The sequence below is a fragment of the Mycteria americana genome, chromosome 1 (assembly GCF_035582795.1).
Source record: "Mycteria americana isolate JAX WOST 10 ecotype Jacksonville Zoo and Gardens chromosome 1, USCA_MyAme_1.0, whole genome shotgun sequence".
Lineage (NCBI taxonomy): Eukaryota > Metazoa > Chordata > Aves > Ciconiiformes > Ciconiidae > Mycteria > Mycteria americana.
The window spans coordinates 57,092,390-57,119,728 of NC_134365.1; the positions used below are offsets into that span (position 1 = coordinate 57,092,390).

A 27,339-nucleotide genomic window follows, 5' to 3' on the forward strand; every position below is an offset into this window, starting at 1 on the left:
AGAGAAATTCAAATTGCCTCCTTTTCCACTCTGTCCTGCTCACTACCCCTCTTGGTCTGGCAGCCAGAACTTCCTCCCAGAACTTCCTCTTTTTTTCTGCTCTCGAGAGCAAAACCAAATGTTTTGGGTTTTTCTGTTTTCACTTGTTCATAGTAGTTTAAATTAAAGCCTGGAATATCTGCAAGAGGAAACGTTTTGAAAAGTCTGGTCTCTTGTGCTCACTGTTCTTCACTGGGCACAATATATACTTACTCACACATGTCAGTCTTCCTGCAACCTCTTGATGTTCCTGCCTGTGTGTGGTAGTGGTAGTGGGGAAATGCACATCTGCATGTGTGTGAGCACATCTGCCTACCCCTGGAGAGGGTAAAGTTATTTGGGGTGCATGTGGGTGAATTAGCAGACCTAAGTGTAGGTGGGAAGGCTGATAAGAACAATTTTAACTTTGTTGAATCTTGGGTGACTGTCTCTGTCTTGAAACCTTTGACTCTTTTATAACAGGTAAACTATTGCTCTTAGGTAAGAGCAGGGAACTATTACTCTTACTTCCTTTGGTCTTAAGTAATTATTTTAGAGCAAGATGGGTAATAGCTGAACTGAAGGAGTATATGGGAATTCTGTTGCAATTCCAGCTGGAGCAGCTCTCAGTTAGGCCCCTCCACTGGAGATACCCGCCCCACGTTTGAGATGCCGTACTTGATGTGTGAGCTGTCACTGTGAAGCTCGTTGGCTTAGCAAAGGTAATTTGAGCTAATCTTTCTACCTTTGCACTGGAACAGAGTGAGAGCATTCATACACCCAGTTCTGGGGGCTCAGCAAGGGGTGGTAACTTGAAGAAGGGCTAGTAACTTTGAACTATAGAGGTATGCGACAGTGTTTGCATCTAACCAGAATTTATCAAAATGGTAAAAATAACAAATAAAATGTGTTTGGATATGTGTTTTTAATTTACTTGCTTGTTTTTTTAGGCTCATATGCACAGTGGACTGCAGTTGTTTGGGAACTAGCTATAAAACTTCTTTCTCTTAATCCCTCTGCTTTCCTCCGTCCCTCTACTCTGAAGTTTCTTCTGTTGTGGACAGAGTCCTTCCACTACATGAGACAGAAAAATCCACCTACTGGTTGCATTTCTTCTCTTGGATAGAAATCTTTACATAGGCAACACCGTTTTGTAGTCAAGGAGTGTATGTACAACTTTCTGGAGGACAGCATTGACAGAACTGTTGCCAGTGGTTTTCAAAAATGAAAAGAAGGTGATTTAACTGACTTGTCTTTAAAAGTTGTACTGCTTTCTTTGGCTGTGTGGATGACATATTCTGAGTGGGTGTAACACTTCCATTTAGTAATATTAGGAGCATGTGCTGCCTAATGCTTTTGTTTTGATATGATCTAGAGTAGGGTAGACTTCTCAGCCGTTTCCTTCTCTTCATCACCCCTTGGCATCCTCAGTACAACAGGTCCTGGAGGGAGGGAGGGAAGAGGAGAGCATGGACCATCAGTGAACCAACATCTCTGCTTCCCTTCCTCTCTCTTCTTCCCCTCTTTTCTGCCCTTGTAGCAATATTGCCACAGTCTCTTTGCAGATGACCTTTGGTCAGCAACACTGACCAAGTGAGTTCTTGGTTTGGGGAGGGGAGAGTTGGGAAAAGCAAAGGTTTCGGCTTCCTTCTTCTGCTTCTCCTTCCTCCTCAGGTCTGCAGAGCCTGGGAGAGAGGCAAGGCTGAGTGACTCGGTGTTAGGGAGAGGGGGATGGGGCATCGCTGCTGCTGTCTCTCCACACCTCACTGGCAATGTTGACTTGCCTTGCTGGTTGGAAACTGCTTATCTACGGAGTTAATCAAATGCAGATCAGCGTTGCATTCCTTGGGCTGAACTGATTCTTCTCGCTCCTGTGTTTTGCAGATAGGGATCCCGGATTTCATGTGTGTGTTTTCAGGGAAAGGCAAACTGACATCTTGGCTGAATCCCAAGGAATGGGGTGGGTGGCAGAGTTTATATATGTGCTGGGGGTTGATTTGGCTCTAGCTGCTGTGTCAAGTTCACTTTGGCAGCTGAAAGATGCAGAGAGAAGCACTTTCAGAATTGGAGACAGTGAGGTAATGAGAAAGTGACATAGGAAAGGAAGTGGGGGGGGGGAGGGGAGGGCTCAAAACGCGCCTTGACATCATCTGATAGGTTTTCCAGCCTGTGCAGCAGCTATTTTTATGCTTTCAACTCGCAGTATTTACAGCTCAATAACAGCCAACTTGCCAAAAGTGGGGGTGGTGGTATATCCCAGAGTGGGTTGGGGGACTGAAGAGCTGCTCACAAGCCACGGCAAAGGTCCAGGTTCCCAGGCATGCCTGCTGCTGTTGCCTTTTTTTACATCTGCATGGTGGTTTACCTTTGGCTACCTGACATATCTAGGAGTTTTCTGAATGCTGACTGGCAGCACTAGCTGTCACCAACTAGTTGAAAAGATCAGAGTGTGTAAACTTCAGGCTCTTCCTGAGAACTGGAGAAGCAAGAATGTACAGTGCTCCCAGCTTGATGTTTCTGCTTCTTCCTGAAGGTCACTGTTGGTGGGAGGCAGGATCCTGGGAATATCCAAAGCAAACTCACATTACATAAATGTGATCCTTAGCTGAGAAAAAGTAAGCGACACAAGTGTCAGTGTGAAGTCTGTATTTATTCTGAAATATAAAATGAATAGAGTCATAAGACATCAAAGCTTTACAGTGATGTAGGTTCAGCTTTCTATTATTTTTCCAGCTTTTGTCTGCTTACTAGAAATACCAGAGACAGATCGTCAAATATAGTGGGCTCATACTTCTAAGGGTTCACCTGGCTTAGACCTTGACTGAGGTCTTTCTCACGTTGCCTGAGTGTGCATATATTGCAGCTGTTTGCCAGTTTTTAGCAGTACATTGTTTGGATTTCATCACTAAATTGTGTGCATGCAGATTCTTGCAGGCATTGTGTCGTTGAGAACATTATTACTGGGGGAAGGAAGACAGAGAACCTGCTGCAGGGAGGACTGGAGGTGAAAGGAGGAAAAAAGGCACATTTTAGGTTGGTGCGAGTGGATTGTCAGCAAATTTTCTATCAGCTCATTAATTTGAATTTAAAGAATACATTAAGTTTTGGGGCTAAAACTAATGATGCAGTTTTGTGTTACAGTTAAGCTGATCCAAAGTTTAGCCTGTGTCAAGACTGGTGTTCTCTCTCTCTCTCTCTCTCTCCCCCCCCCAGCTGTGTTCACCAGCCACGAGCTCTGGTGCTCATCCCACCTGTTGATAATGCTGTTTAGTAGGCTGAATCAGGTCATTAAGATACCAAATGAATGTCAGAACTGGTTTTAAGAAGGCTAAGAGAAGGACAGGAGAAGGTGAACTGAGGAGAGATCCTTTTGGTGGTAGCAAGCTTTAAGCTGTAGCACCTTGCAGGTCTGATGCTAACTTTGCACAGGCAAAACTTTGTGTGCTCCTGGAATTTAAAGGTCAAATGTCTATGACAGGGTTAGAACTTAACTTGAGGGTGGTTCACTCTTCCGTATTTCTCTTCTAGCACGGAATGGGAATTTGGAAAAGCTGCTGCTTATATGCTGTATTGGCTTTTGAGGATAGAAAAATAAAAGAAGAGAAAGTTAATGACTTTGTTCAAAATAGTAAGTAGTGATAACTGGCATTCAAGTACAAGTATTGCATTCTGTGCCCACCGGGCCTCAGAACTAGCAGCAGTATCTGTGCAAGCCATATGTGCACCTGATGTTACTTTTTATTTCTGTGTGAGGGTTTAAATAGTAATGCAGCGTCTTGAGGAAGAATACATTCCCACAGTCTGTATCTTATTTCACCCTGGAAAGTCAAAGGATGTAAGGCTTAATAGATGTCTCAGGGACAGATTATGAAAATTGGGCCTGATGTTTTCCAAACGAGAAATCTGTGGCAAATACCTAGGTCCTGTTGACAAAGGTGATCTTTCTGCCAACAGCACTGCTGCCAATTCCAGGGTAAAGGTTGTGCAAGACACTGAATATTGGACATGCATTGGTGTGGGTTGATCCTACTTTTCTGGAGTGGTTAAGCAACTGAAACTGTTGTTGGAAATCCTACCTCTGCCATGAAATGGACTTTCCCTTCTACCTTGCTGATTTCCAAAGTAACTGTCAAAGTTACTCATCAGGCCTTACTTGTTCTTACAGTGCATTGACATTTCTGTCCATGTGATCATTGATCAGACTTTCAGATCTCTTACCAGGACATCAGGATCCAATAAAACAAATTAAACTTTTTTTTAACTTTTTGATGCTCATCAACATCTGACAGTAGTGTCAGTGTTTCATACAAGACAGGTTGCTCTTGGTCTTTACTCATCTATCAGAATCCATATTTTGCAATAAGGTACCCCACAAGTGCTAGCTTGTGTGTCAAAGATATCTTCCAACCTGGGCCCCTTGGAGTTTGTCTTCTTACAGCATGTAGGGCATTATCCAAGTCCTTTTCGGAGTGTTCTGGCCCATCTTTTTCTGTTTTGGATAATTGCGCCTTCTTTCAGAACACTAAATAACACTGTAGCACTGTAGGACAAATTTGATGCTGTAGGACAAAATTTTAGAATATCTTGCTCAGCGAATAAAAGATTTATCTACTTACCATTGAGCCAATCAGGTGTTTTTCTTTCCAAGCTGTTTTCTACATAGGAAGAAAGGTATGTCTGCATACATATCTGCAGCTCTGCAATAATACATTGAGAGGATCAAATCTGCATCAAGTTGGAGTTGTCAATTATAGCAGCAGAGGATTGGTTATATCATCAGATTGCCAAAACTGGCAATATATTTCATGTATTACTAGCGGTTTGGTGCCTCTCTTCTTTCAGTTCTTGAAGTTTTCTTCATCAGAACTTGGGTAACATCTTAGGGCTGTTTTGGCAATACCTGGGTATTGATGAGTCAGCTGGATAGAGCAACCGGCTCAGGTGTCCCAGGCCTCGTACACTGTAGTGAGCTGCTAGCTCAGAGGCCCTGGTTGGCAAAGTAATAGCAGTTTTTGACCTCTGTAGCTAAATCTTGTTATTTCCACTATCCAGGTGGTGTATTGCTTGCCAGAAGAAGTAGGACTCAGTCTGGCACAGGATAATTGTTCTTTAGTTGTTACAGTAATTATGGGACCTGTCTGTACAGAGTATCAGACCTGATTCAATGTGCAGTTGTGTGTTGCTGCTGAAAGGGGAGATCTGTACAGTGTGTTTCTTTCTTCCCTCCTTCGTCCTGGCTTTAGCACTCTTGTGGTCTGCCAGGTCAGCTTCCCGAGGCAGCTCTCTGCAGCGTCACGACTGCTAATGCTCACGCAAAAGCGGGCTCATCTATTTATGCAGTAATTTGACCTTATTGGCCAAAGTTCATTGTGAAACTGAACCTTTACCTGACTTTTACAAATCCTAAATTTAAGATGAGAGTTTGTATTGAGTATACATTGGTAGTTTAGGAATAATGCGATATGGAGCTTTATATTATCACCAAAGGTATTTTTTTACCCACAGGAACTTTAGAGTTTGGATTCTTTCCTGAGTGAAGGTTGAACATTCTAAAGTAAGGAGAGTACTGTTGAAGGTACTCAGAAATGTCACTGATGCCATCTAGCATCATTATTTAGTAAACAAGTAACATTCTGTATATTAGTTTTTAGTTTGTAACTTAAAAATATGTTAGATTGTTTTGTTGCTCTAGTGCACCTTATGGCAGAGTTAAAGTCATGCTTTTTAAATTTGGCTGAACACCACTTTTCTTAGATATTAGCTTCGTTATTAGAGACTTTTTTTTCCCCCTGTGGTTGTTATTCCAGCCTTGCTTTATAAAATGGCTTGGATGCCTGTCAAACTATTTGGAGATGAGAAATTTCTGTCTTGATTGGGAGCACAGAATATGAAATGGAGACTGTTCCAATAGTGTTTAGGGTATTCACCTTCTTATTTTTGTAATGTCCATGTGCCTATCTTTGCTTCAGGCTTGTAGGATGACACCAATTACTATTAATCTTTTTTTTTCTGGAAAGGTACCAGAATACTTTTTCTCAGGTATGTGTACTCATTGGACAACTCCCCCCCCCCCCTTTTTTCTCTTTCTCTCAGACTTCATTGCACCTTTTCTGATGCATGCTTAGTGAGATTAAAAACCCACAAAGCCACCAGCTGTACTGGTGAGAATACCTCCTGGCTGTTGCTCGGATGGAGCGTGCTTTTCCCTGGCCACTTCCAATTCCAGTACCATGCTGGGCAGTACATATAACCAAAGTTTGTCAACCATATGGCATCTGTTCATACTGCACGTTAAATAAGCTCCAGGTGAGATGACTGCCTCCATACAGGCACAGATTCTGAAGTTTTAGTGCTTGCAGTAGAGGGTTATTGATTGGGGGCTGCTGGTTATCTTCAGGTAGGTGTTTCTACTGGGTTGGGAGAAAGGATTTAAGGGAAGAAGAGGAGAGAATGTGCTTGTACAGAAGTAGGCTGCTGTTACTTACATGTGGTCTCAGAGCAAATGCATATAAGAACTCTGTTTCCCAGATTATCAGTTTAGCTTTCTCCACAACTAAAATTCCATTTCTAATAGTTTAAACAGGAAGGGACAAAAGGCAGTGTGGCTTCTGCACTCAAGAGTGGTGGTGTTCTCCTAGCTGTGTGCATGGCGTGCTGACAGTCGGGAGGTGCAGGGGGAGAGAGGGTAGTGCTCAATCACATGATATTGCCTGTCTGGCAGGTGTCTGTAGTGTGAGTAGAGAAACCAACTGTTCACTATTTTGGGTGAATGAGGTTGGCTGTTACTGCAAGTGGCCCCATGAAGAAGTCCACGCATCTGTTGATAAGCACCGCTCTGCATACTGGGATCCTGAATGCTTATAGCCGCTTGCTGAAACAGTGAAGTTTCTGTCTGAGCTTTGAGATAGTAGGAAGAAAAGTTTTGCCAAGAGCCTTGCTGATTTTAATCTTTAGATGTTGGCTGTCAGGATTTGTCTCTGCCTCGAGTACCTCTCTGTTCCTATGCAAGCACAGCTTTGGAATCTAGCAGTAAACTAATTTTTTTTTCCACTCTCCCGCTTGGTGCAGTGACCGAAACCTGGTAGAGAGGGATTGCGGTTGGGTCTCTTGTGAGGATTAAGCACCCCTTCCACTAGCCTGGGACGCCTCCTGTGTTACAGAATCTGCCTTCAGGTCCAGGGATTTCCTCTAATATGTTGGATAAAGCCAAGACACTCCAGCCTGCCTATGTCGGGATTGTGCCGCTTGCAGAGACTGTGTCAAAGCAAGGGAAGAGCTGTTCAAGCACATATCAGGATTCATACCACAGCTTACGAGAAGGTTAGCAGGCTCTGCTTTCTTTGTTGTAGGCACTGTGTAATTGGTTTGCGGGTTGGGTTTTTTTTTTTTCCTTTTTTTTTTTCCTCTTGCATATTGAATCTGCCTGCTTTTTCTTTTCTGGGCAGTAGTCCAGATTTTGGGTTTCCCACTGACTCCTGTGACCTGTTGTCCCTGAGGGCGCTCATAAGCATGTCACAGGACGAGGTTGGAGCTCTGTATGTAGTGAATTGCAGTGCCTGGACCTTGGGACAATTTCACTTGCGTTTGGAAGTTTTAATTTCAGAGTTTAAATTTCGTCCTCTCCTCTATGTCTATAGGGCTCTTGTGAGCAATGTTTTAAGGCTGTTTTACTGAAGATTTAAAGGCTTATTCTGGACTGGAAACTCTTCTTTGAAGGAGATAGAGTATCATGTTTTAAGTTTCAGTATGTTGCTGTTTGGAAAGTGTGGAAGGAGTGGGGTCTGTATATCTAAATGTGATTCTGTTTTAGATAATGGTATTATCCTGTAAATGTATCTGATTTTTTATGGAGGTTTGACAATTCTGAAAGATTTTGCAGACAGATAGAGGTCAAATTTCAGGGAGTGATATCTACAAGGAAAGAAGATCTGGAGGGGTTGATAAAAGACTGAGAAGATGAAAACAGACCGTGATCCATTCATAGTATGCAGCATAATCAATAGCAACAAACAGGAACTGGGAGAAGATTACAGGGAAGAATGGCAGAACATAACAAAATGCCGATGGCAAACATAACAAGATTTATGTTGTATCAGAAATACTGGATCCATCTAGTTACAGGTGAGATTTTAATAGGAACGTGCAGGAGTGAATGAAGATCTTGAGCACAGTGGCCTCAGAAATAAGGTGATGACTGATTTTGAGAGTGAGTAATGTGATCTGAGAGGAGAGGAAAATGACTTTCAGTGACATTTTGGACAGAAAAGTAAAGTGAAGGGTGGTAAGAGTTGAGGACAAAAAGCCAGATAGAATAAGGCCATGTTTGTTGCGGAAAGATGGCCAGTGTGTGGAAGATGATTTTAGCAGTTGCATTTAGAGGATTTTTCTCTCATATGCAGCTCTAGGCCTGCTGAGTCTGCCAAACAAAACTGTTAAATTTCTACCCCCTGTTGTCACTCCCCTTACCAAGCCTCTTTAACAGATATCAAGAGTTAGCTTGTTATTAGATTTTTAAAACATTGCTATTTTTGTTGCTTGTTTTCATTGGAATATACTTTGTCGAACAAATAAGGAAAAGGAAAAGAAAACTGAAGTCACAGTCCTCAAATTCAAGTTTGGGAGTCATAAATCTATTAGTATAGGCAGTATTCCCAGATTACTTTGTCTGCCCTGGAGGCAAAGAACTGCAGCACATCAATCTTCGGAGGAAAAAAACCAAACCAAAATAAAAAAAGCCAGAACTTGCAGCTGTCTTGTATTTGCAAGGCATTGATTTTCACAGAAGGTGAGCACTCGGCATTTGAATGTGCCAGGATACATCTTTCATCCAGTCGCTAAATATCACAAGCTCTACAGTGGGATAACATGCTGAATGAGGAAAATGCAATTCTGTAGTACCTTAATCGACATAAAAACGTTTGCTGCTGTCTCAAGTTGAAGTGAATTAAGGTCATTGAATACTTGTACAATTCTGATTATTGAAAAAGCTGTGTTGACTCTGCAAAGTCTAGCAATATCATTAGCCTACCCCATGTCTAATTCATGTTACTGTAATATCATATGTGATGAGGAAAGCTACTTTCTACCAGCTACCAAACAGGAATGGTAGGGAAGAGAAATAGATGCTGCCAGCTTCTTTCATGTCAGAAGAGAAAAGAATAACCCTTTAGTTTTGCTGCTGCTCCATTCCAGTGTCCTGCAGTCTTGGGATGCCTGTTGTATTTATGCTGTAGGATGCACTGTATTTTGCAGAGCCAAATCTTACAGGCAGTGGAGAAGCAGATACACTCACGTGTAAACCCTTATGGAAGCTCTGGAAGTCCAGAGTTAGCATTGAGCTGAAACTGTAACAACTGTTGTACCTTAGTTTTGGTCCCCCTAAAAATGGGACAGCTTAGTTTTGTTATCGCCCAGGACAGAAAATTCATGCACTTCTCTTCCTCACTCTTTACCACACACAGGTGAATGGGTGCCAGTCTGCTTTCTCCTCTTTATAAAGCTGGGCAAATAAGGGGTGTCTGTATTATGCTGACAATGCTCATACCTATTCTCTTAATGAATCTCATGGGAAGCGGCTATCTGGAATAGACTTCATCTTGTTTCCTTGCCTCTGGAAAACAGATGGTGTCCTAAATCTGATTTATTTATGTTTTTGAATTGGGACTTGACATTGAAGTTTGGGACTTGCTGATCCTTTCCACACAGAAATGGATGTGACATCGGGAAGTCAAAGAACATATGCTAGTATTTTTCAAAGTATGTGTTGGGGCAGTTATTTGTAAAATTCCTAGAATTCAGGAATTCATAAACATGTTTTCTATTCAAGAATGCCTTGGAATGATTTAGTTTTCAAATACCAGAGCCCAGTTTACAGTTCCTAGACCAGTTGACACAACAGTATGGTAGCCCTTCACGAAAGATATGAAGAGGAAATTGCAAGCTTTAGAAAATTGCAGAAAGCTACTCAAAAACCAGTTAGCATTCATGTGAGTCTAGCTTAGAATTAAGTACTTCCAAAAGCAAATTCCAACTTTTCCACCTCTGTGCAATGTCTTTCATTTGCTGCTCTTAAACTAAACACTTTTTTGGGCAAGTCCTCCTTTCAAAAATGTTCAATGTGAGTTGGGGGCTGACAGTGAAACTCACCTGTCTTTTTCCAAGATTTGTGTCTCAGGGCCCAGACACACGAACAGGTTCCTGCATGCCATCTGATCTGCAGTAACTGTGTGCACATTCTTGGTCCACAGCAAATGTGAGGTAATTTGAGTTAGCTTAGCCTTTGATTAAACTATTAATATCTGTTCAGTACTTTGAAGAGATCAGGAGTCATGCAAGTGCTTGTTAACATAGGGCTTTCTTCACGAGTGATCTAGACCTTATTGTTGTAAGCTGAAGGGCACCTGAAGGTAAGGCCGGTCGGTGGCCGTACCTCATCCAGTAGAGGGCAGAAGAATCTGCACGTGTAGACTTGGAAGCTCTCAACACCAAGGAGATCCCCAGCAAGAGGGCAGCCCCTGGTCTGAGGCATGTCGCAGGAATGCAGGGTGACATTTTTCTGTAAAGGTTGATCTGCGTCTTCCTAGTTCAGAGTGGACCTGAAGATGCTGTGGGAGATGTCAAAGCTATGCCTCATGCAAATGCATGGGTAAGGAACAGCAGAAACCAGTCACAAAATGCAACAGGTGCATCTCTGAATTATGGCCAGATATGTCCCACAGTTCAGAATTATTTATGCAAGTAGTGCTCTGACACAGAAGAACATAGAAAATGTGTTGAACGTATGGGGAGCTAAGCTGCTGTAATTTCTTATGGCAAATCCAGAGGCACACCAAACACAGGTAGTTAGACTCCCTGTAGCCTCGTGCTCCAACCACTCTTTGCAAATGTGCAGCACAGTGGCTGTGATTATGCTTAAAAGGTAAGGGGTGCATGAAGGTAAGATAATGATATATTAATGTGAGGTGCCTCAAAGTTGGCAGTAAGATGGCAATTTAAATTTATTTTTGCTTAATTCCCAGTGTGCCTCATTTGACTGTGAAGACTTAGAGGTGTTTCAGGGTATTTGTTAACTTTGTAACATGACTGGGAAGCTTAGGGAAAGGGTTAACACTGAATGACCAGGGTTTTTACAAGTCAGTGGTTATCAGTGGAAGGAGAGTGGTAGCATTATCCCTGGAGTTGAATTCACATATTTTTTTGGTCCTGCTGCCCTAATATGTTTTTGGTTTTTTTGGATATGACATGTTTTCCCCTCTTGGAGTTTACTGAACTATTCCTGTCAGTGTAATGATCCCCAGCTGTTGCTTTAGCCCTAGCTATTTTCATGCTGGGAATGGGAGGAGGAGGAGGAGAGGAACAGAGGCTAGCTTGTTTACCACACTGTGATCTACTTCATTTGTCAAAACTCGGCTACTATAATACTTTCTTTAGCACAAAGTAATACTAAAAGGAAAGAGTTGTAGACTTGGACCTGCAAGAGCAAGGAGAGGTAAGGACTCAACACATGCAGAAAACAAAAAGAATAGAAACTGGGTGTGGTGCAATGAGTGCAGCTGTCAGTAGCATTTATGCAGACAATGCTTTGAACTAGTAATGATACCAAGTCAAATTTGCAGTAAGTACTTTCCTGCCCTGTCAACTGAATTTTCTTCACAGTTAAACTGAGCGTCATGTTCAATGGCAGTGGTGCTGGGGTATTGATAATCCCAGCAACTGGGAAACATGTTAATAAAGCTTGAAAAAACTTGTGTGGCTTTCGAATTATTCATTATTTGATAATTATCTGTTGTTTATTTTTTGAAGAAAATATCTGTATTTATACTTTTGAACAGAAAATGACTGATGCTTAGACTTCCCAGGAGCTGTTGAAAAGCAGATGCTTTTTTGAAATCAGAACTATGATACTTAAGCTCAGATTGCCTGTTTTGCATCCAGAAACAACTTCTGCAGTTAACATGCTTGTTCAGAGTCCTTGCCAGACAGATGTCACTGTGACTCTCCTGCCCAAAGAAGATAAGGGTCAGTGACAGCTGTGGTTTCTGCTCGTGTTTTTGGATCCACATCAGGCTGCCTGCGTAAATCTTATCTCAGTACTTTTATCATCTAGAAGATCTGTCACTAGTCACTTCAGATTTTTCAGCATTCTGTCACACCTGCAAGTCATTGATCAACAACTTAATGAATATCTACACCAAAAATAAGTGCCTGCTTAGATCTTTCCTTTTGCGCCCCAACTCCCATCTATCCAGTCTTTTCTGAGCATTGAGTAACTGATCTAGTCACCTGCTGCATCAATAAATTTCGATCCAAAATGTTAAAGCAGCACATTTCTTGGCAAGAACCTCTGCAGCCTATGGTAGAAAATGGGATATGGCTCCTGACATAGCTTAGGTTTATCAAACGAAAAGATGTAGTGAGCCTATGGGGCAAATTGTGTTCCTTTTTCTTGCAGGAGGCCTGTAAGTGGATGCATAATCTGCTGAATGGTATTAACATGGAGCAGAACTCATGGTTTTCTTTCTTTTACTTGGGGTAGTGGAAGTAGATACAATGTTTTTCCCTGGCGGTATATAAAATTTACTAACTTGATAATCTCTCCTAACTAAGAGCAGACCTGCAATAGCTGAAGTACATTGCAATATGGTAATTACTAATAAGAGCTACAAAATGTTTTTTGCTCATCAGTGTATTCAGGATTTTTCCTGGTGTTCAATGAGATGGGTAGAAGAACTGTGCAGGTGACCTACTGTCAAAATTTATTTTTTATGTAATAAAGTAAGCATTCTTCCAAGAAAACAAAGATTTGAACTTTCTAGTCTGCAGTTCTGCCATCTAAAGTTAAGACTAAGCCTAAAAAGAAGCTAACAAGAAATGTGTAAGAAGGTCAATAATAAGGAAGAGGTTATATTGCTTTGGGACACGTATTCTTTCCAGAATTGACAGTGAAAATTGGTGAAATCCAGGCTTTCTAGACAATCTCATTTGAATACAGCCTTTCAGAAGTAAGCAGCTGTAAAGAAAATCTTTTGTAAAAAAATAGCTACTTGAAAGTTTTCAGTAGAAGTGTCCATAATGGATTTTTCTCCATGGTAGGGGCAGGGATCATCTGTTGCAGCCATGCTTATAAAGACCTCATTTTGTGGTATCCATCCCCAAAGGCAGATCATGGAGCTGAAGCACAAACTGGAGTCTGAGGGGGCCTGTCACCTTTCTGAGGGTACTTCCCGTAACGTCTCTGCTGCACCCTACCAGCTGACACATTTAACATCTTTTTGGTAACCTTCCTCACTGAAACACTTGTCAGGGCACAAACATTGTGCTCCCCAGCTGGATTGTTGGGGGGAACCGAGTGGTGCCCTCTGGGTGACAGAAGGAAGAGATCCACTTTTGACTTTCTCTGCGTGGAGTTTCCGCAGCTTCATGGTGCTACTTGTTTCTCTAGTATTAAATGCGTGGAGACTATAGCTGTGTTTTCTGTAGGAACTAAATGTGGCAGTAGCTATGTTCTTTGGTTACTCATCACTGCAAATTTCACAGCAGTGCTGGAAGCCAGGATGTACAAGCTCCCTTTGCGGAATTTGGTCAGTATTACAAGCAGCATGTAACCTGTCCCTTCAAATAGTTGTGGGGTTTTGTTTCTTATTTTGGTGAATGCTCTTTGTGAGGCTTTTTTGATGCTCTTTTTCTTCACTTTCACTTTCCTAAGCTTTCATGCCTCTTTCTGTATTATACTGACGTGTGAAAGTCCTTTAAGCCTGCTTGCAGCTCACACCCTTTTCCATGCTCTGATGTCAAATTCTCCCTTTTCAGAAGTGGAAGACAACATTTTAGAAGTAGATGCTAAACCTTTGTGCCTCACCAAGAGATTGTTTTACTGCTGCGAATAATAGCTGTCCCATTGACTGCAGGCAGTTTAGACTGAGGATTGTGTCTTCAGGACTGACATGTGACCCTGAATCTAACTCCGGCAGTTGCAAATACTGTCACCACGTAGCTATCTCCCCTATCTCTTTGCTGGAGGGAGCAACAGAAAGGAAACGTGTCTGCCCTTCACTTGCCTTTGTTCATTATATTAGCGAAAGCCTACCTCTGTTAGCAGTTGGAGAGAATCTTCCACTGTGTGTAATGAGTGTGGGAGTACCTGCTGCTGCCGGCAGTCTCCTCGGTGCCCTTCAGTAGAGGACTGAGCTAGCAGTAACATTTTAAACATCTAGAGAATTTGTCCACCAGTCTGAAGTCAGTGGTCATGCAGGCCATTCTGGACTGCTGGGTTTTTTTAGTTTGCTGATTGTCCTGTTACACAGAATTATATTATTTAGATATTTATAGCTATGATAGCACTTAAGAACCACATTAAGCCTTGTAGCTGGATTTGTTTTCAATGCTGTGGATCTTCCCTCATGGAAAAACCCAAGGAGGTCGGTCCTGGAGATCTGTAGTCCAGAGGTTTGAAAGAAAGTAAATATCCAAAGAGAAAGGAAGTAAAAAGTAGTAGACAGATGTTGTATGATCACTGTTTGAAGAGTTTGAGGGAATTTGGTGTGCTTTTTATGTGTAATGCAAATTCTGGGGGTCAGCTTCCATACTCAGCTGCTGTGAAGGAACTGATTTCTAATGTAGAGGTATATGATGGCCATAGCTGAATCTTGTAACTTTTTTACAAGTAGAAACAGAATTGTAATGGAATTTGTACTTAAACTGTAAAGAAGGTGTCAGACTGTTGCAGTACAAGGGCTGGGATCTTTATTTGAACCTCAGATGCCGCGATTGTGGCATGTGTTCTTTGCAGTCTTTGAGAAAACAGCAAAGATGTTTCTCACTACCAGGAACTGAAGAAATATGGTAGCTCCTTGTAGCATTCACCTGAAATTCTTGCTAAGAGAGGATGCTGGGGCTTCGGCAAGAGCTGGTGGCAGGAATGCTAACCAGATAAGGAATGCTCTGAGTCTTTATTTTGCATGCAATATGCATGCTGGGCAAAACCACTTTTGTTCCATGTCCCGTGAAATAACTGTCAGCACCATCAACCAACTGAAGCTGGGAGATGCTCAAGGTAGCTAATTTAAAATTATAAGGGCCAGCTTTCTGAGTCCCCTATATAACCAGTTAATTACTTCTTCCAAAGAACTGCTGGCTTTGTATTAAAATTTGCATACTTCTAAGTCCTTTTTTTCTACCATTTGTGGAAAAATGCAGTTGCTCTCCTTTGCATTTGGTTTCAGTAAACCAAACGTCTTTAGGTGGTTAAGAATCTGAAATGGTCTTGGAAATACAGAATTGTTCCATGTTTAAGTGGAAAACCCAAAAACACAGCTCATATGTCGAGGCGTCCCAGCTGTTGCCACAGAAGTTCTGTGGTATCTTGACCATTAGATGATTTCTGTGAAGGGAGCTTTTAACTTCTATCTGTAGAGGGTGCCCTGTGGCAGAAGGAAGGCTGAATCATTGGGCCAACACCACAGTCTCTGACGAATGTTTGAGGAAGTTTTTGGCCTTGATCTGAGAGGCTGTTAGGACACTGGAGTGCTGTGTAGTAGCAGAAATTGCAGCATGGGGGGTGAGCTATGAAGGAAAAATATTACACCATGTCTCTTGTTGCTGAAAGAGGCATGGAAGTATTTCCTCATCAATGTTAGTATTATAAACATGTCTAATCAATCGTGTTTTATGGATGTGTCTTGGCACTGTCTTAAGACTTGATTTTTTTCTGCTTAATAGGAACACACAAAAACATATTATCCCTTGAACCTAGAGTTTTAAATAAAATGAAAAATTGTTCAGATTCTGATGTATCTCCAACCTTTTTTTTTCTTTTTTCTTCTGTATAATTTTTCAGAAAAAATATAAACAACTCTCATGTCTCATCTTTAAGGAAAGTAAAAAGGTTGGAGCTCTTTCTTATTCTAGGCCGAGATACCTCTCTCTTTACAAGAAAAAAATGAAAAGGGTTCAAACTTGTTTTCCCCTTGTGTAGCTTGCCTTTTGTACTGTCAGACAGCTAGTAGATCTGATTGTCAGGATATATCTACCCATTCCTTCTTCTTCCTTCATTTGTCCCCATCTGCCACATCATATTAAATTATCTGGGAGAATTTCTTTCTAGGGTCTTCTTTGCAAGGTGGTTAAGGGCAATGTTAGTTCCTCCTTGTTCATTGTTTCATGGAAACATATAAATCAGTCACAGTATAGACTGTGACTCAAGTTTACATGGGGAGTTGGGAAATTCTCTGTGTTTTTCCCCCCTCAAGGCTTCTTTTCCAGCTATAGATAGTAACAATGGATATATAGATGGCATCAACAAGCACTGATTACAGATAATATTTACTGTCTTACGATACTGGTGTGTCAATTTTAGGTAGACCTTTCCACCTAGGTATTTTGTTACAGGTCATCTTGTTGAATCATGCATGGTAGACAGATTCCATAGATATGGATATGTGCCTAGTTATTCACACTCTTAGTTTTCACCTAACCAGTATTACTGGGACGAAATGATTTTATAAAAATCTGTACCCTGCACAGAAAGCAAACCAACTTTTCCTGTTGACAAGCTTGTTGCACATTTTTACATTGCATATGTTACTAAATATACCAGGTTACATGTATTTCAGGTTAATTTCTTAAATTTTTATTCTATTTTAACAGTTTCAGTGAGTGCTGAAATGGACTATCAGGTGTACCAAGATTTTGTGATGAGTGGGCTTCTATGCATTCAATAGAAAGACTTATGTACTAATAGTAAGACATTTGTCTGATTTTAAAACTTTAGTATTAAAGAAGAAAAAGCTGGCATTGCATTAAAAAGTAGCAATGATTAAAATGGCATTAAACCCCCCTAAAGTTTACATGTTTAATGGAAATGGCAGGAGTTAAATAATGAAGGAAGAATGTAAAGGCAAATGCTGTGAAATGCACAGCAACTGCTATTTTTTATTTTAAATTAGCACAAAAAGAACCCTACAAAATTCAGCATAACTTTTGTAGTAATAATCAAGTTTGCATATATTTAGAGTCATTATACATGAGTAGCACCCGTGAAATAAGCAGGTTCAATTGTGTGCAATATTGAGGACTGAGACTAAATTTCTAAGACTATGAACTGGTTCTTCCTTTTGTATCTGCACATTTTACCACCCCAGAATGCCAATGCTGACTTGAGCCTTTGAGAACCACCGACAGGACTAACTATTCTGTCCTGTCTGGAGGTTAGATCCTATTATGTTGTGATACTTGGACCATGCTACCGCTTTTGTATGTTTTGTAGTGCTATGTCCTAACAAAACTAAAATTGCTGGCTTTATCTTATAAGATAAAGCCAGCAATTTTATAAGATAAAGCCACCATTTTAAACTAAACGGTGGCTTTATCTTCTAAGTACAGTTTTTAATTAACATTAATTTGATTTCCACATTGTATCAAATTTGATATGAAGCCTCAAAAATGACCTGCTGAGGTAGCTTGTTGTTCTGTGCTCATGGTGTGAGCCATCTACCTTGTGGTAATATGTGAGGATGGAAATAGATCCTTTTGATTGTGTATTTGCTTCTGATTCCATATTCTTTGGGGAACAGTTTCTTCTGTAGGTTGGGATCTTTGATTCTGCTAAATTAACCATATCAAAGAATCCGTATTTGTCTGTCTCCACTAAGAAAGCTATTTAATGTCTCATAACATTGACTCACTAAAAGATCATATATGCAAGTATTTCATCATCCTTTGAAAACATTTTTTAAAATTATTCCTATTTCATATTTCTCTTCCAACAGCATCCTCCCAACAAAAAGGGACTATTGCCCTGTACCTGTTTTTTTGTTTCTAGTAGCCAAAACTAGTCTTCTGGAACACAGTCATATGGACAATGCATCTAATATGTCAGCAGGCATGTGTAAGCTGCATGTCATGTCGGTGATTTTATATGACCCAAGAACATTTTGAGCTGTAGAAGCTTTGAAGAATGTGATTTTATCAAGAAACAGGCCCTTCTTGTCCTGAGGGTGAGAGTCAGTTAATTTTTTCTCTTCCTCCTCTTTCTGTGTTCTTAAATGACCAGTCACTCCTTTTTCTGTATGTTTCAGATGCTTTTAAAAGCTTCTGGACATTTGAGAGCCTGAAGGCTTTTGGAAGTGCTGGATGGAGAAAAACAACCCTAGTGTTATGTGACCCACATTACATCCTTGGATTATTACTGGCACATCTACTGTGAAGTATTTTGAAAGTTGTTGCTTTGGAGGTGAAGGATCTGCTCTGTTTTTTAAGACTCTCTTGATAGAGGTTTTAGGTCTACATCAGGCAGAATTGTACTCCTGTTCTCACCTGTACAAATTTTTAATGCTCTCAAAAGCTTACTAAGAGGATAAGAAAGAAAAGGTGGTCATGAAAAAAGTTTCAAGTCCTCTATACTAGATCTGCCTTTGATGCAGCTGTATGGCATTCTTGGTTGAACCTCCTGCTTGGCTTTGTGCCTACAGTCGTCTCTGTTGGACAAGCACAGCTGGGTAAGGAGTTTATCAGTGTTCCCCAAACTGATATGAGACACCTGCTCATCTAAGCATATTGCGGCAGAACATGCTGATTTCTGCAGTGCTGCTAAGAAATGCACTTTCATCATTCATGTCACCTGCAATAGGGAACCGCTCCTGATCCTAATTTTGTTTCCCATTCAGGATCTGCTTCACAGACCTCTGCTTTGGGTGTAGGGAGAGCGAGCCCAATCCTACTTCTCACAAAGAGAAGACCACAGCATGAATATAAATAAGTGGCTTTTGCCTCTAGTGTGAAAGGTTCTTGTAACAGTTTAAGAGACCAAAACAAATTCTCTTTCTATTCTTTACCCTGCCAAACTCCATTTTCTCCGTAGTATGGTTGCTAAGGAAGAGATGAGGAAACTGCTTGCATTTTAATAGCAGCCGTTGTTGCTGCAGTAGAGAAAAGAGGTAGTGGAATGTGAGATAGTCTCAAATAGTAAAGAAATAAACTTCTGCTTAACTGTCCCTTTGCCCAGGCTTGCTTCAAGCTATTCTTTAAAATGCATTGAGATGAATAGAACCGTATGGCTGCTATTTCCAACAACAGTGAATGCTTGCAAGTTGTGAGGATCGACGGTGTACCTGCTGCTTCTCCTTCACCCCACAGAGGGACATGAATTTTTGGCATCCCCTTGCCAGGGTAGCAAACTGTCATATAATCCCTGCAGTTTGGGTGTCATTTACAGTCTGCTTCACTTAAATGCTTCTCTGTTAACTGCACAGTCTGCTTAAATGCAAAGCCAGTGTGTATTCCCCATCAGCAGTCAGTGGATTAAAATGCTGTTAGGCTCAGAAAATTGCCTTTAAAAAAGGCCCGAAAAGTTGGCTTTTCTTTGTTGGTAACCCCCATTCTAGCACATTCTGTGCGATGTGGGGGGTGTTGTCGACAGTGCCAGAAAAACGCAGCTCTGAAAAAAAAAAAGTCGTCCACCTTAGCAATTTGAGTTATTTTCGAAATTGATTTTGACCATTGTATACTCACTCATTGATCACAAACTATCATAGCTGAATTTTTATTACAGCGTATTGTGGACAGTACAAAAACTTGGTAACACTAACCGCCCTTGGCTGCTTCTGTACAGAAAGGTGTTGCAACTGGAGTTTAGCAGATGCTGCTTTTGCTGGTGTATGAACCAGAATCTAATCTGGCTTCCCGTTGAAGCATGAAAGGGCTAATGCGAGTCAACATTTGTTTTGTAAGCAGGCACAGCTGAAGAATGCTTGGAGACCATTTTTGGTGTGAGGGAAAGGTTTTTTCACCACATCTCCAAGGGACTAAATTCAGTCATAAATGCAGGCTATAACCTCCACTGAAAACAACGGCTGATGTGCTGCATATTCCAAAGCTGAATTTGGCATTGGCTACTGGTCAAATGTGACTGTTCAATCAGAAACTAGGAAAAAAATTCTCCTCTCAATGTAATTAGAACAGCTGCTGCTGGCCAAGTAGTAAGTGGAAAGGTGGCTTTACCCTTCAAAGCAGTAGCTACATGGCACTGTGATATTTAAGTTAGAGGCCTCAGTTCTGCACAAACAGCTGTGATGATTTTGTTCAGCAAATATCCCATATCGTCAAAGTCATCTTTTATGGTTGCATATTATAATTAAGTTGGTTGCATACAGGCTGTTGGTTTAATCTAATGGTGGTGTAGACATTGTACTGAAAAACTGAAAAATATGTGTGGCTGCAAGTGGTGGCCTAGTGCCATGTTTCCTTAGGCTGTGGTCTCTGACCTTCACAAAGTAAATCCAGTCAGACCTACTCAGTGCTAGGCCAGTGAAAATCCTCCTAAAAAATCTTTGTCGCTACTGAAAGGTAGAGGTGTTGATGAACTAACTGGCAGGTTTCCATCCCAGCTCGTGCTGTATTAATGCTTTCTTGAGAGTTAAGTGGATGCTGTAGCACAGGGCTTTCAAATGGGGTGTGCAGAGGTGCTGAATAGCATATAAATAAATGTGAACCCTTATGAGCATTAAAGTGCACAGTTTGCTTTTTGCTGCTTTTACTTACACTTGCACTTTCCTCAGCTTAGATAATGAAGTTAGGCTAATTTCACTTGTTCTTCAGTAGTTTCTCTTTCTAATCACATGGCTTATTGATTGGGTTGCAAGGATGAATTTTTCTGTCAGGCAAACTGCTTTCCCTGAATTTACAAAATCGATAATTCACGTCTGTGAGCATACAGCCTATCTAGTTATATATGTGGTTTATGTCTTGCACTCTCCCTTTTTGCATGGGTATCCTAGCCTGAATTCCAGGGAATTCTGCCTCCCTCAGCCCCTCTATAGGGTTTTCTTTGGCTATAGCAGCCTTCCTCCCTTCCTGTTCTGTGCTACTGCTCGTGCTGGCTGTTGTAATGCACCGTATGGCTGTGCTTAATCATTACCTTGGTTGGGCGACCTTGAGTATCACTTGGGATTCCTTAGAAGAAAAGGTTTTGCAGAAATGTGAACACAGTCCCTTTGGCAGTAAGTCGCTATTCAGCATAACATGCACAGGGCCTTACCACAAGCTGCAGTTCAGAGCTGTGTGCTTTTCTTCACTAGTTCTCAAAAAACAGGAAATGCAGAATATTTTTTTAATTTGTTGTTATAAACCTGCCCTGGTATGTGACATAGTCTCAAAGATAAGATTAATTTTTTTTCCTCTTGAGATGCTGAGATGCAGAGGCTGTAGTCTAGCTTCTGTAGTAGTTCTAGTCAAACTATTAAACACGAAGTGTGGTTTAGAAATAGAAGGGCTTTCAGGTATGTATGTGTAAGGGCAGGCACGCTGTTGCAGATTTAGATGACAAGCTGCAAAAAACACTTTAGCTTATCATAAATATTTGCTCTTGCTGCTGCTTACTACTAATGCACCCCTGTACTATGACTAGAGTTGTAAGTGTCCTGAAAGTGTCCATATTGGTATAGCCTCTGTATATTAAGCATATGCTGCTCTGACCTGCCACCAGCCATGAGTAGGCAGGAGTAAGCTCTGGTCTTAGAATATGCCTGTGGGTTCCCTGTTAAGGCAGTTCTATGGTAAGATGAACAAAAAATAATCATGACTTGCTGTATTTCATTAACAGTGTAACTCTATTGATAGTAGCTGTATCACAATGTTATTTGTCTCTTAGTATACACCCCCCCCCCCCCCCCCGATTCTTCTCTACCCCTCCTCTTAAACTGCTGGCAGCAGTCCTCTATACCAGCTCCCAGATTTCTCTGGAATGTTTTACTAATTCTTGGAACAGTTCATTAAAGATATAAAAACCTTCTTCAAACTTTAACTATATTTCAGAATTTTTCATACTTGTGAATAAATAAATTATGCCTATTTTTGGGTGGGAAAATCAGACAAGCATACAAAGCCCACAAAATGTTGCATAGACTGTGACACGAGTTGAATGAGAGAGGTGCGTAGCAGGGTACCAGTATGGAACTTATTTTCTAGCCAGCAGAGATATCTCTCCTTTATATGACCTGATTTATTCCTAATTTGAAAATTAATTTCAAGGTTAAGTAGAGGGACAAAGGAAACAGAAGATTGTTGGTTTGTGACTGAAAGACTTACACTCCAGCCTGTCTTTGAGTAACTTTGAATTTCTCTGGTCATTCTAGACCTTTGGCTAAGCTCCATGTACAGCAGCCTTGGATTGGCTCTTGGGACATCTGTTAATCTATATATAGGATTCACACACTTGAACATGTAAACAGGTGATCTCCTAAATATATGAAATGGTATTGGGAACTCCAAGTACTTATTTAAGCCAAAATGGATTCAGGAGTGAACTGAAGTAATCCTTTTGCCCTCCTCCCTGCCACAAAAATAAGCTGTATTGGAAAAAAAGTGCATTATGTGCTGATTATAACTTGTGCTTAATATGTATGTATATACACATTCATAAACCTTGGGAATTACTTAGTGCCTATTAAAAGTATCCTGAAAATGACCTTTTCCTATTCTCCAGTGTAGTCCTCTTGACAGTTGCTAGTTCCTTGCTGTGAAGGGACATAGTGTTTAAAAATAAAAGGTGCATATACTGGGTAGAGAAAAAGGGTAGTAGATGGTAACTGATATAGAAATAAGATATATTTAGAAAATTCATAAAGGAAGCTGAAGTCAGGAAGGGAATTTTAAGTCATTTGATGAAGTCTCTAGCTGTCTGGCTGAGACTGATTTCTAATAAATGGGAACAGCAGGGAGACTTTGGAAGGGCGAAAGACCAGCAACATTTTGCATCACTACTGAAAAAGGGTGAGTGAGTAAAGAGTGGCTAATCCGGTATCAGTTCCAGGAAAAAAACTATGGAAAATTTGATAAAGAATTTAGATGGTATAAGAATAGCAGTATAATCACGCTATTAATCTCTTCAATTTGTGAAAACAGGTCTGTTCAAATGCGATTTTGTTGTTTGGATATGTGAAATTTATTGCTAGGGGTTTTCTCTTGGTGTAATAGACTTTTATAAGGTCTTTAACTTAGTAGTGTGGTATATTTTGGTTTTTAAAAGTATCTTTGAATTTAATGAAGTATCAGTTAAGTGGATTAAGAACTGACTGTAATCAAAGAAAGCAGAAAAGTGTTTCTAGTTGGGATCAGCAGGGTGCTGTCTGGAAACAAATGCAAGATGGTAACAGTGTGGACAGGACAAAGATTAGTGGAGGCATAAATAATGATATTACAAAAATGGATTAGATCATTTAGGCAAACTGAGACTGTTGGGCAAAATGTGCATAAATACAGGTGAGGGCAGTGTTATGCACCAAGGAGCAAAAAATGCCAACCACACCTGTGTGGGGGAGTTTTTTATTGAAAATCCCTAACTCTGGGAGGTGAAAGGTAAATAGTACGTATAGCTGGAAATGGGAGGGAAAGTAGTTGGTCCTAGCAAGTAAATAGTAAAGTGGCAAAAAGAACTAACATACATTGCTAGCTGTGTAAGTGGGAAGACATGAGTAATAATGAGATTATCTGCACTTAAAGCTGTGGAAATAGACCTGATGCTATAGATCTGTGCCTTGCCTGTATACATTTAGTGAGATGTGCTAATTTAGGGTATGGAAATGAGTCCCTGAAATGGCTCACTAGTGGAACTAATGCCACATAGTGAGAGATTTAATGTGCCATTACCTAATAGGGCTGAAATCACTTAGTGGCATACTGCTGCTGGAAGGATGAAGTCTCACTCCCACCTTGTGTTAGTGTTAGCAAATACCTGGCTATACAGTTGTCCTCTTCAACTCTCTAATGAGACAGAAAACTGTTCCCCATTTTGGTTGGGCTGTGGTCTCTGTCATGTCAGTGAGTCCAGCCACCAGTCAGGGGAACATGAGAGATGATGTGGGGAGTGAGAGATTCGACTCCATCGCAGCAAGCTGTTAGATCAAGTGCTCGTGTAGATGTGTCATCACCTGATTTGGGTTTTGATCACCTCAAAATGAATCCAGCAAATGAAGAGCTCTGTGAACAGGCCAGCCGTGAGACTGTATTAGACTTCACGCTAGCACAGAAGTAGGAGTGCGATTGCGTGCTGGGTGGGAGGAAGAGTCTGGGACTACCCTGTGAAACTGTTTGCAGTTTCACGGCCAAACGAAGGGCCTGTTCCTTCCCCTCTGCGTTCCCTCCTCCTCGCTCTGGCTCTTGGCTGATCCCACACAGAATTAGCATGGTGCTCTGTACACCCTCCCTCCCTCCCTTTCTCCCTTCCCTGTAGTAAAGGAAGTAGTTTCCTGCCCAGGGTGTATATATTAAGAAATCCTAGTTTGGCTTAAGAAAGAGAAGAGAGGTAACTTGGTTGCACACTGTGTACAGAAGTACCTCCACAGGTAGGAAATATATTCTCACTGTCATAAACCTTTCAAAGAAAGGTACATCAAGAGCCAAGGGAAAAGTGGGAGCTAGACAAATCCAAGTGAAAAATTCAAGTGTGTGTTTAAGTGAGGGTGATTAGCTGCTGTGCAAACAACCAAGGAAGAGATGGATCTCTTGTTAACTTCATATGAAGACCAGAACCCTTATTGGAATATGTGTCTTAATCAAATGCAAACGGCAAATAGGAGGTTGAAAGAAACAGGTAAAATGTGATAATGTGTGTAAGTACATGAAGTGGTATCTTCTCCTTAAATTTTTTGATCCCTACTTTAGGGAGTGTACAGTATAAATTTGGATATAATGTATGAAATGAATGTATTGGACAAGAAGAGTCCTTGAGAAAGGAAGCATAAGGGTTATAATGAGATTGTATAGCTGGACTGTAGAGTAGTTTTGCTGTCCGGTGGTTCCACTACATTTGTGTGGACTTGTCTTATGTGGACTATACAATGGACATAAGCTTGACAGAGAAATTGAAATGAAAACAAGGAAGATGCCATGCCATTCATTCTATAATATTTTATGTTGAGTATACTTAGGAGCTTGGGCTTGATTGCAGACAGGATTCAGTATCTATTGATGTTCACTCAGGTTGTCCTAAATTGATGCGTGTGTGTGCGCACGCGTGTGTGCATGCGCACATGTGTGTGCACACGCGCATGTGTTTTTTCTTCAATTTTGTAAGGTCCCTTTTGTAGGGAAGCTGTCTTTGTTTGCAAGAGCAATCTCTAGAATATTGCTTTGATTGTGTAGTTTAAAGGGAAACTGCTGTTATAATCCAAATGTTGAAATTATGACTATTCCAGAGATTAGCATTAGAAAACAAATATAATTGCATTTCATACAGGTAATGCATATGTCCTATTACTCTAAAATAAATAGGAAAAATTCTAGTGATAAGGGATTCCTTTTACTGTGCAACAAGGACACTTCTAGATATATCCATGATATTTCACTTTCATGAGATGTTTCTGGAGGTGAATTTCTGAGTTGAGAAAGGAAATCAGCCTTGTAATTTAGAGTAATGACCAATAATTTTGTCATATCAATTTAATCTACACATGGTAATTAGAGTTTTCAGGAGTCATTAGCAGCTGGGGTGTCACTCTGTGTTTATTGGAGGACTGTCAGCTGGTGTTTCTCTTTGTTTGTTTTTTAATATTAATGGTTTGGAAAGAAGTTGGTGCTCTAGAAAGAATTGAGAAACAGGCCTGGCTTTGCGGATTTTTATCACCCTGCCAAGACCCTGCGCAACTTCCTCTCCCTGTTGCCCACAGCAGAATACGGAAACCTGACAGCTGAAGGCCACTTCTGCAATTGCAGTGGTGCAGGGGAGCAGGGTGGGAAGGGGGTCTTTTTGTTCTGCTGCTCGCTAGCGCCTTGGCATCCAAAGAAAACAAGATGCATTTGAAAATGTCTCTTCAGTTGTTCCTCGCACTGATGGGTTTCCTTCTCTTCCCTCTCTCTGCTGTTGTGCAGTGCTGCAGTTGAAGCTCCAGCAGCGACGCACACGGGAGGAGCTGGTGAGCCAAGGGATCATGCCGCGTAAGTATCACTTAAACTCTTTGTCTTGGTGTTTTTATGCATGTTTTTGAGTGCAGAGTGGTTTCACATTTGATTTGAAAGATCAGATTCTCTGTTTCTGGATGAAAAACATCAGATATAGGAGCCCCACCCTGTCCCACCCAACTTGGTTCTTCTGAAGTGTTGGTACTCTAGGTATGGGGCCACCTCTGATACTGAGGAAGAGAGTAATGGCTCCAAGTCTAACTGTACTCCAAAACAATGTTATATTTGATCACAGTGGAGAAGAGTCTTCTGGAGAACATGCTATGTTAGAAGTGCCTTATATACTTCACACATGCTGGTAATCACTCTTTTAACAGGCTTCCTGCCTCTGCAGTTTCTGTTCTTGTTTGTCAGCTCCCCAGACCTCTGAGGCAGTTGTAACTTTGTATGTACATATTCCATAAACTGAGTGAAAACAGGCTGTATGTACAAGATGTTAACCAACAAGGGACCATATTTTATGTTTATAGCTAGAAAACATAGCTAGAAAGAGCCCTATGGGTATCAGCCAGTCCCCTTCCTGCAGGGGAAGGCAAAATCTGCAGAGCCAGAGAACTTTTACTTGTCTGTGTGGACACATAGGATATACCCTAATGCCAAGCTTTAATAAATTCACTGTCATGTTAGTGTTGGAGAAGGTATTTTTTTGTTTTGTTACCCTCCTTCCCCCCAAAATGCAAAAAGATACCTGACAAATAGTTTTGTCATGCTTTGGTACCTCCGAACTAGATGACTTATAGGTAACAACTTGAAGCAAGACCAAAGGGCAAGTGCTTTATTTTTGAGGTCGTCTCAGTTTCACTTAACAGCTTTAGTAAAAGGCAATGGATCAGGTATATGTTTTCTTCTTTCAAAAACTTTCCCCCTTCCCCATTTCACAAACCTTATTTGAAGACAGTGTAGTAATGAGGAGTTTCTCATTCCTTCTGTTTCTGGGGTGCACACTGTAATATGACACAGTGATGTGACTTTGCTAAAGGTGTAAGCTTAGGCTGTCAGTTCTCTCTCTGAATGAAGAGAACCTGTCAGCAGCACTCTCTCAGCTGAAGTGGCTCTCTGGAAGGTAGTGACACGCTCAAGATGTTTCTGGGACCCCTACTTGAAATTCTATTACCAAATCAAAAAGGAAAGCTTGTCCTGTCTGGATATAGTACATCATGCCTGTCGTCTTATTTTTACTTGGGGAACTCGTATACGTGCTTCTACAGAATACACTTGCTTTTGGATGAAAGACTAGTGTCCCGGTGGCTGTGCCCTTTTAGTAATGCTTCCCAGAAGAAAATGTTCCTGACTTCTTTGTGGTCTCCTGCTTTAGGTGGATATGTATGCAAATACTGTATTAAGTTATGTTCAGTACTGGCTTTCTTCAAA

The 27,339-nt window shown here is 40.9% G+C and overlaps 1 protein-coding gene across 5 annotated transcripts in view; it reads left to right on the forward strand.

Annotated features, from left to right (window-relative positions):
- Positions 1–27,339, forward strand: part of MRTFA (myocardin related transcription factor A) — a 102,542-nt gene that overhangs the window by 42,700 nt on the left and 32,503 nt on the right. For 3 of the 5 annotated variants that reach the window (XM_075500073.1, XM_075500064.1, XM_075500088.1), the window contains 2 exons: positions 7,179–7,338; positions 25,879–25,944. In XM_075500073.1, the coding sequence (XP_075356188.1) occupies positions 7,179–7,338; positions 25,879–25,944 (226 nt within the window). The remainder of the gene's footprint in view (positions 1–7,178; positions 7,339–25,878; positions 25,945–27,339) is intronic. The other 2 variants (XM_075500099.1, XM_075500080.1) reach the window with 1 other exon arrangement.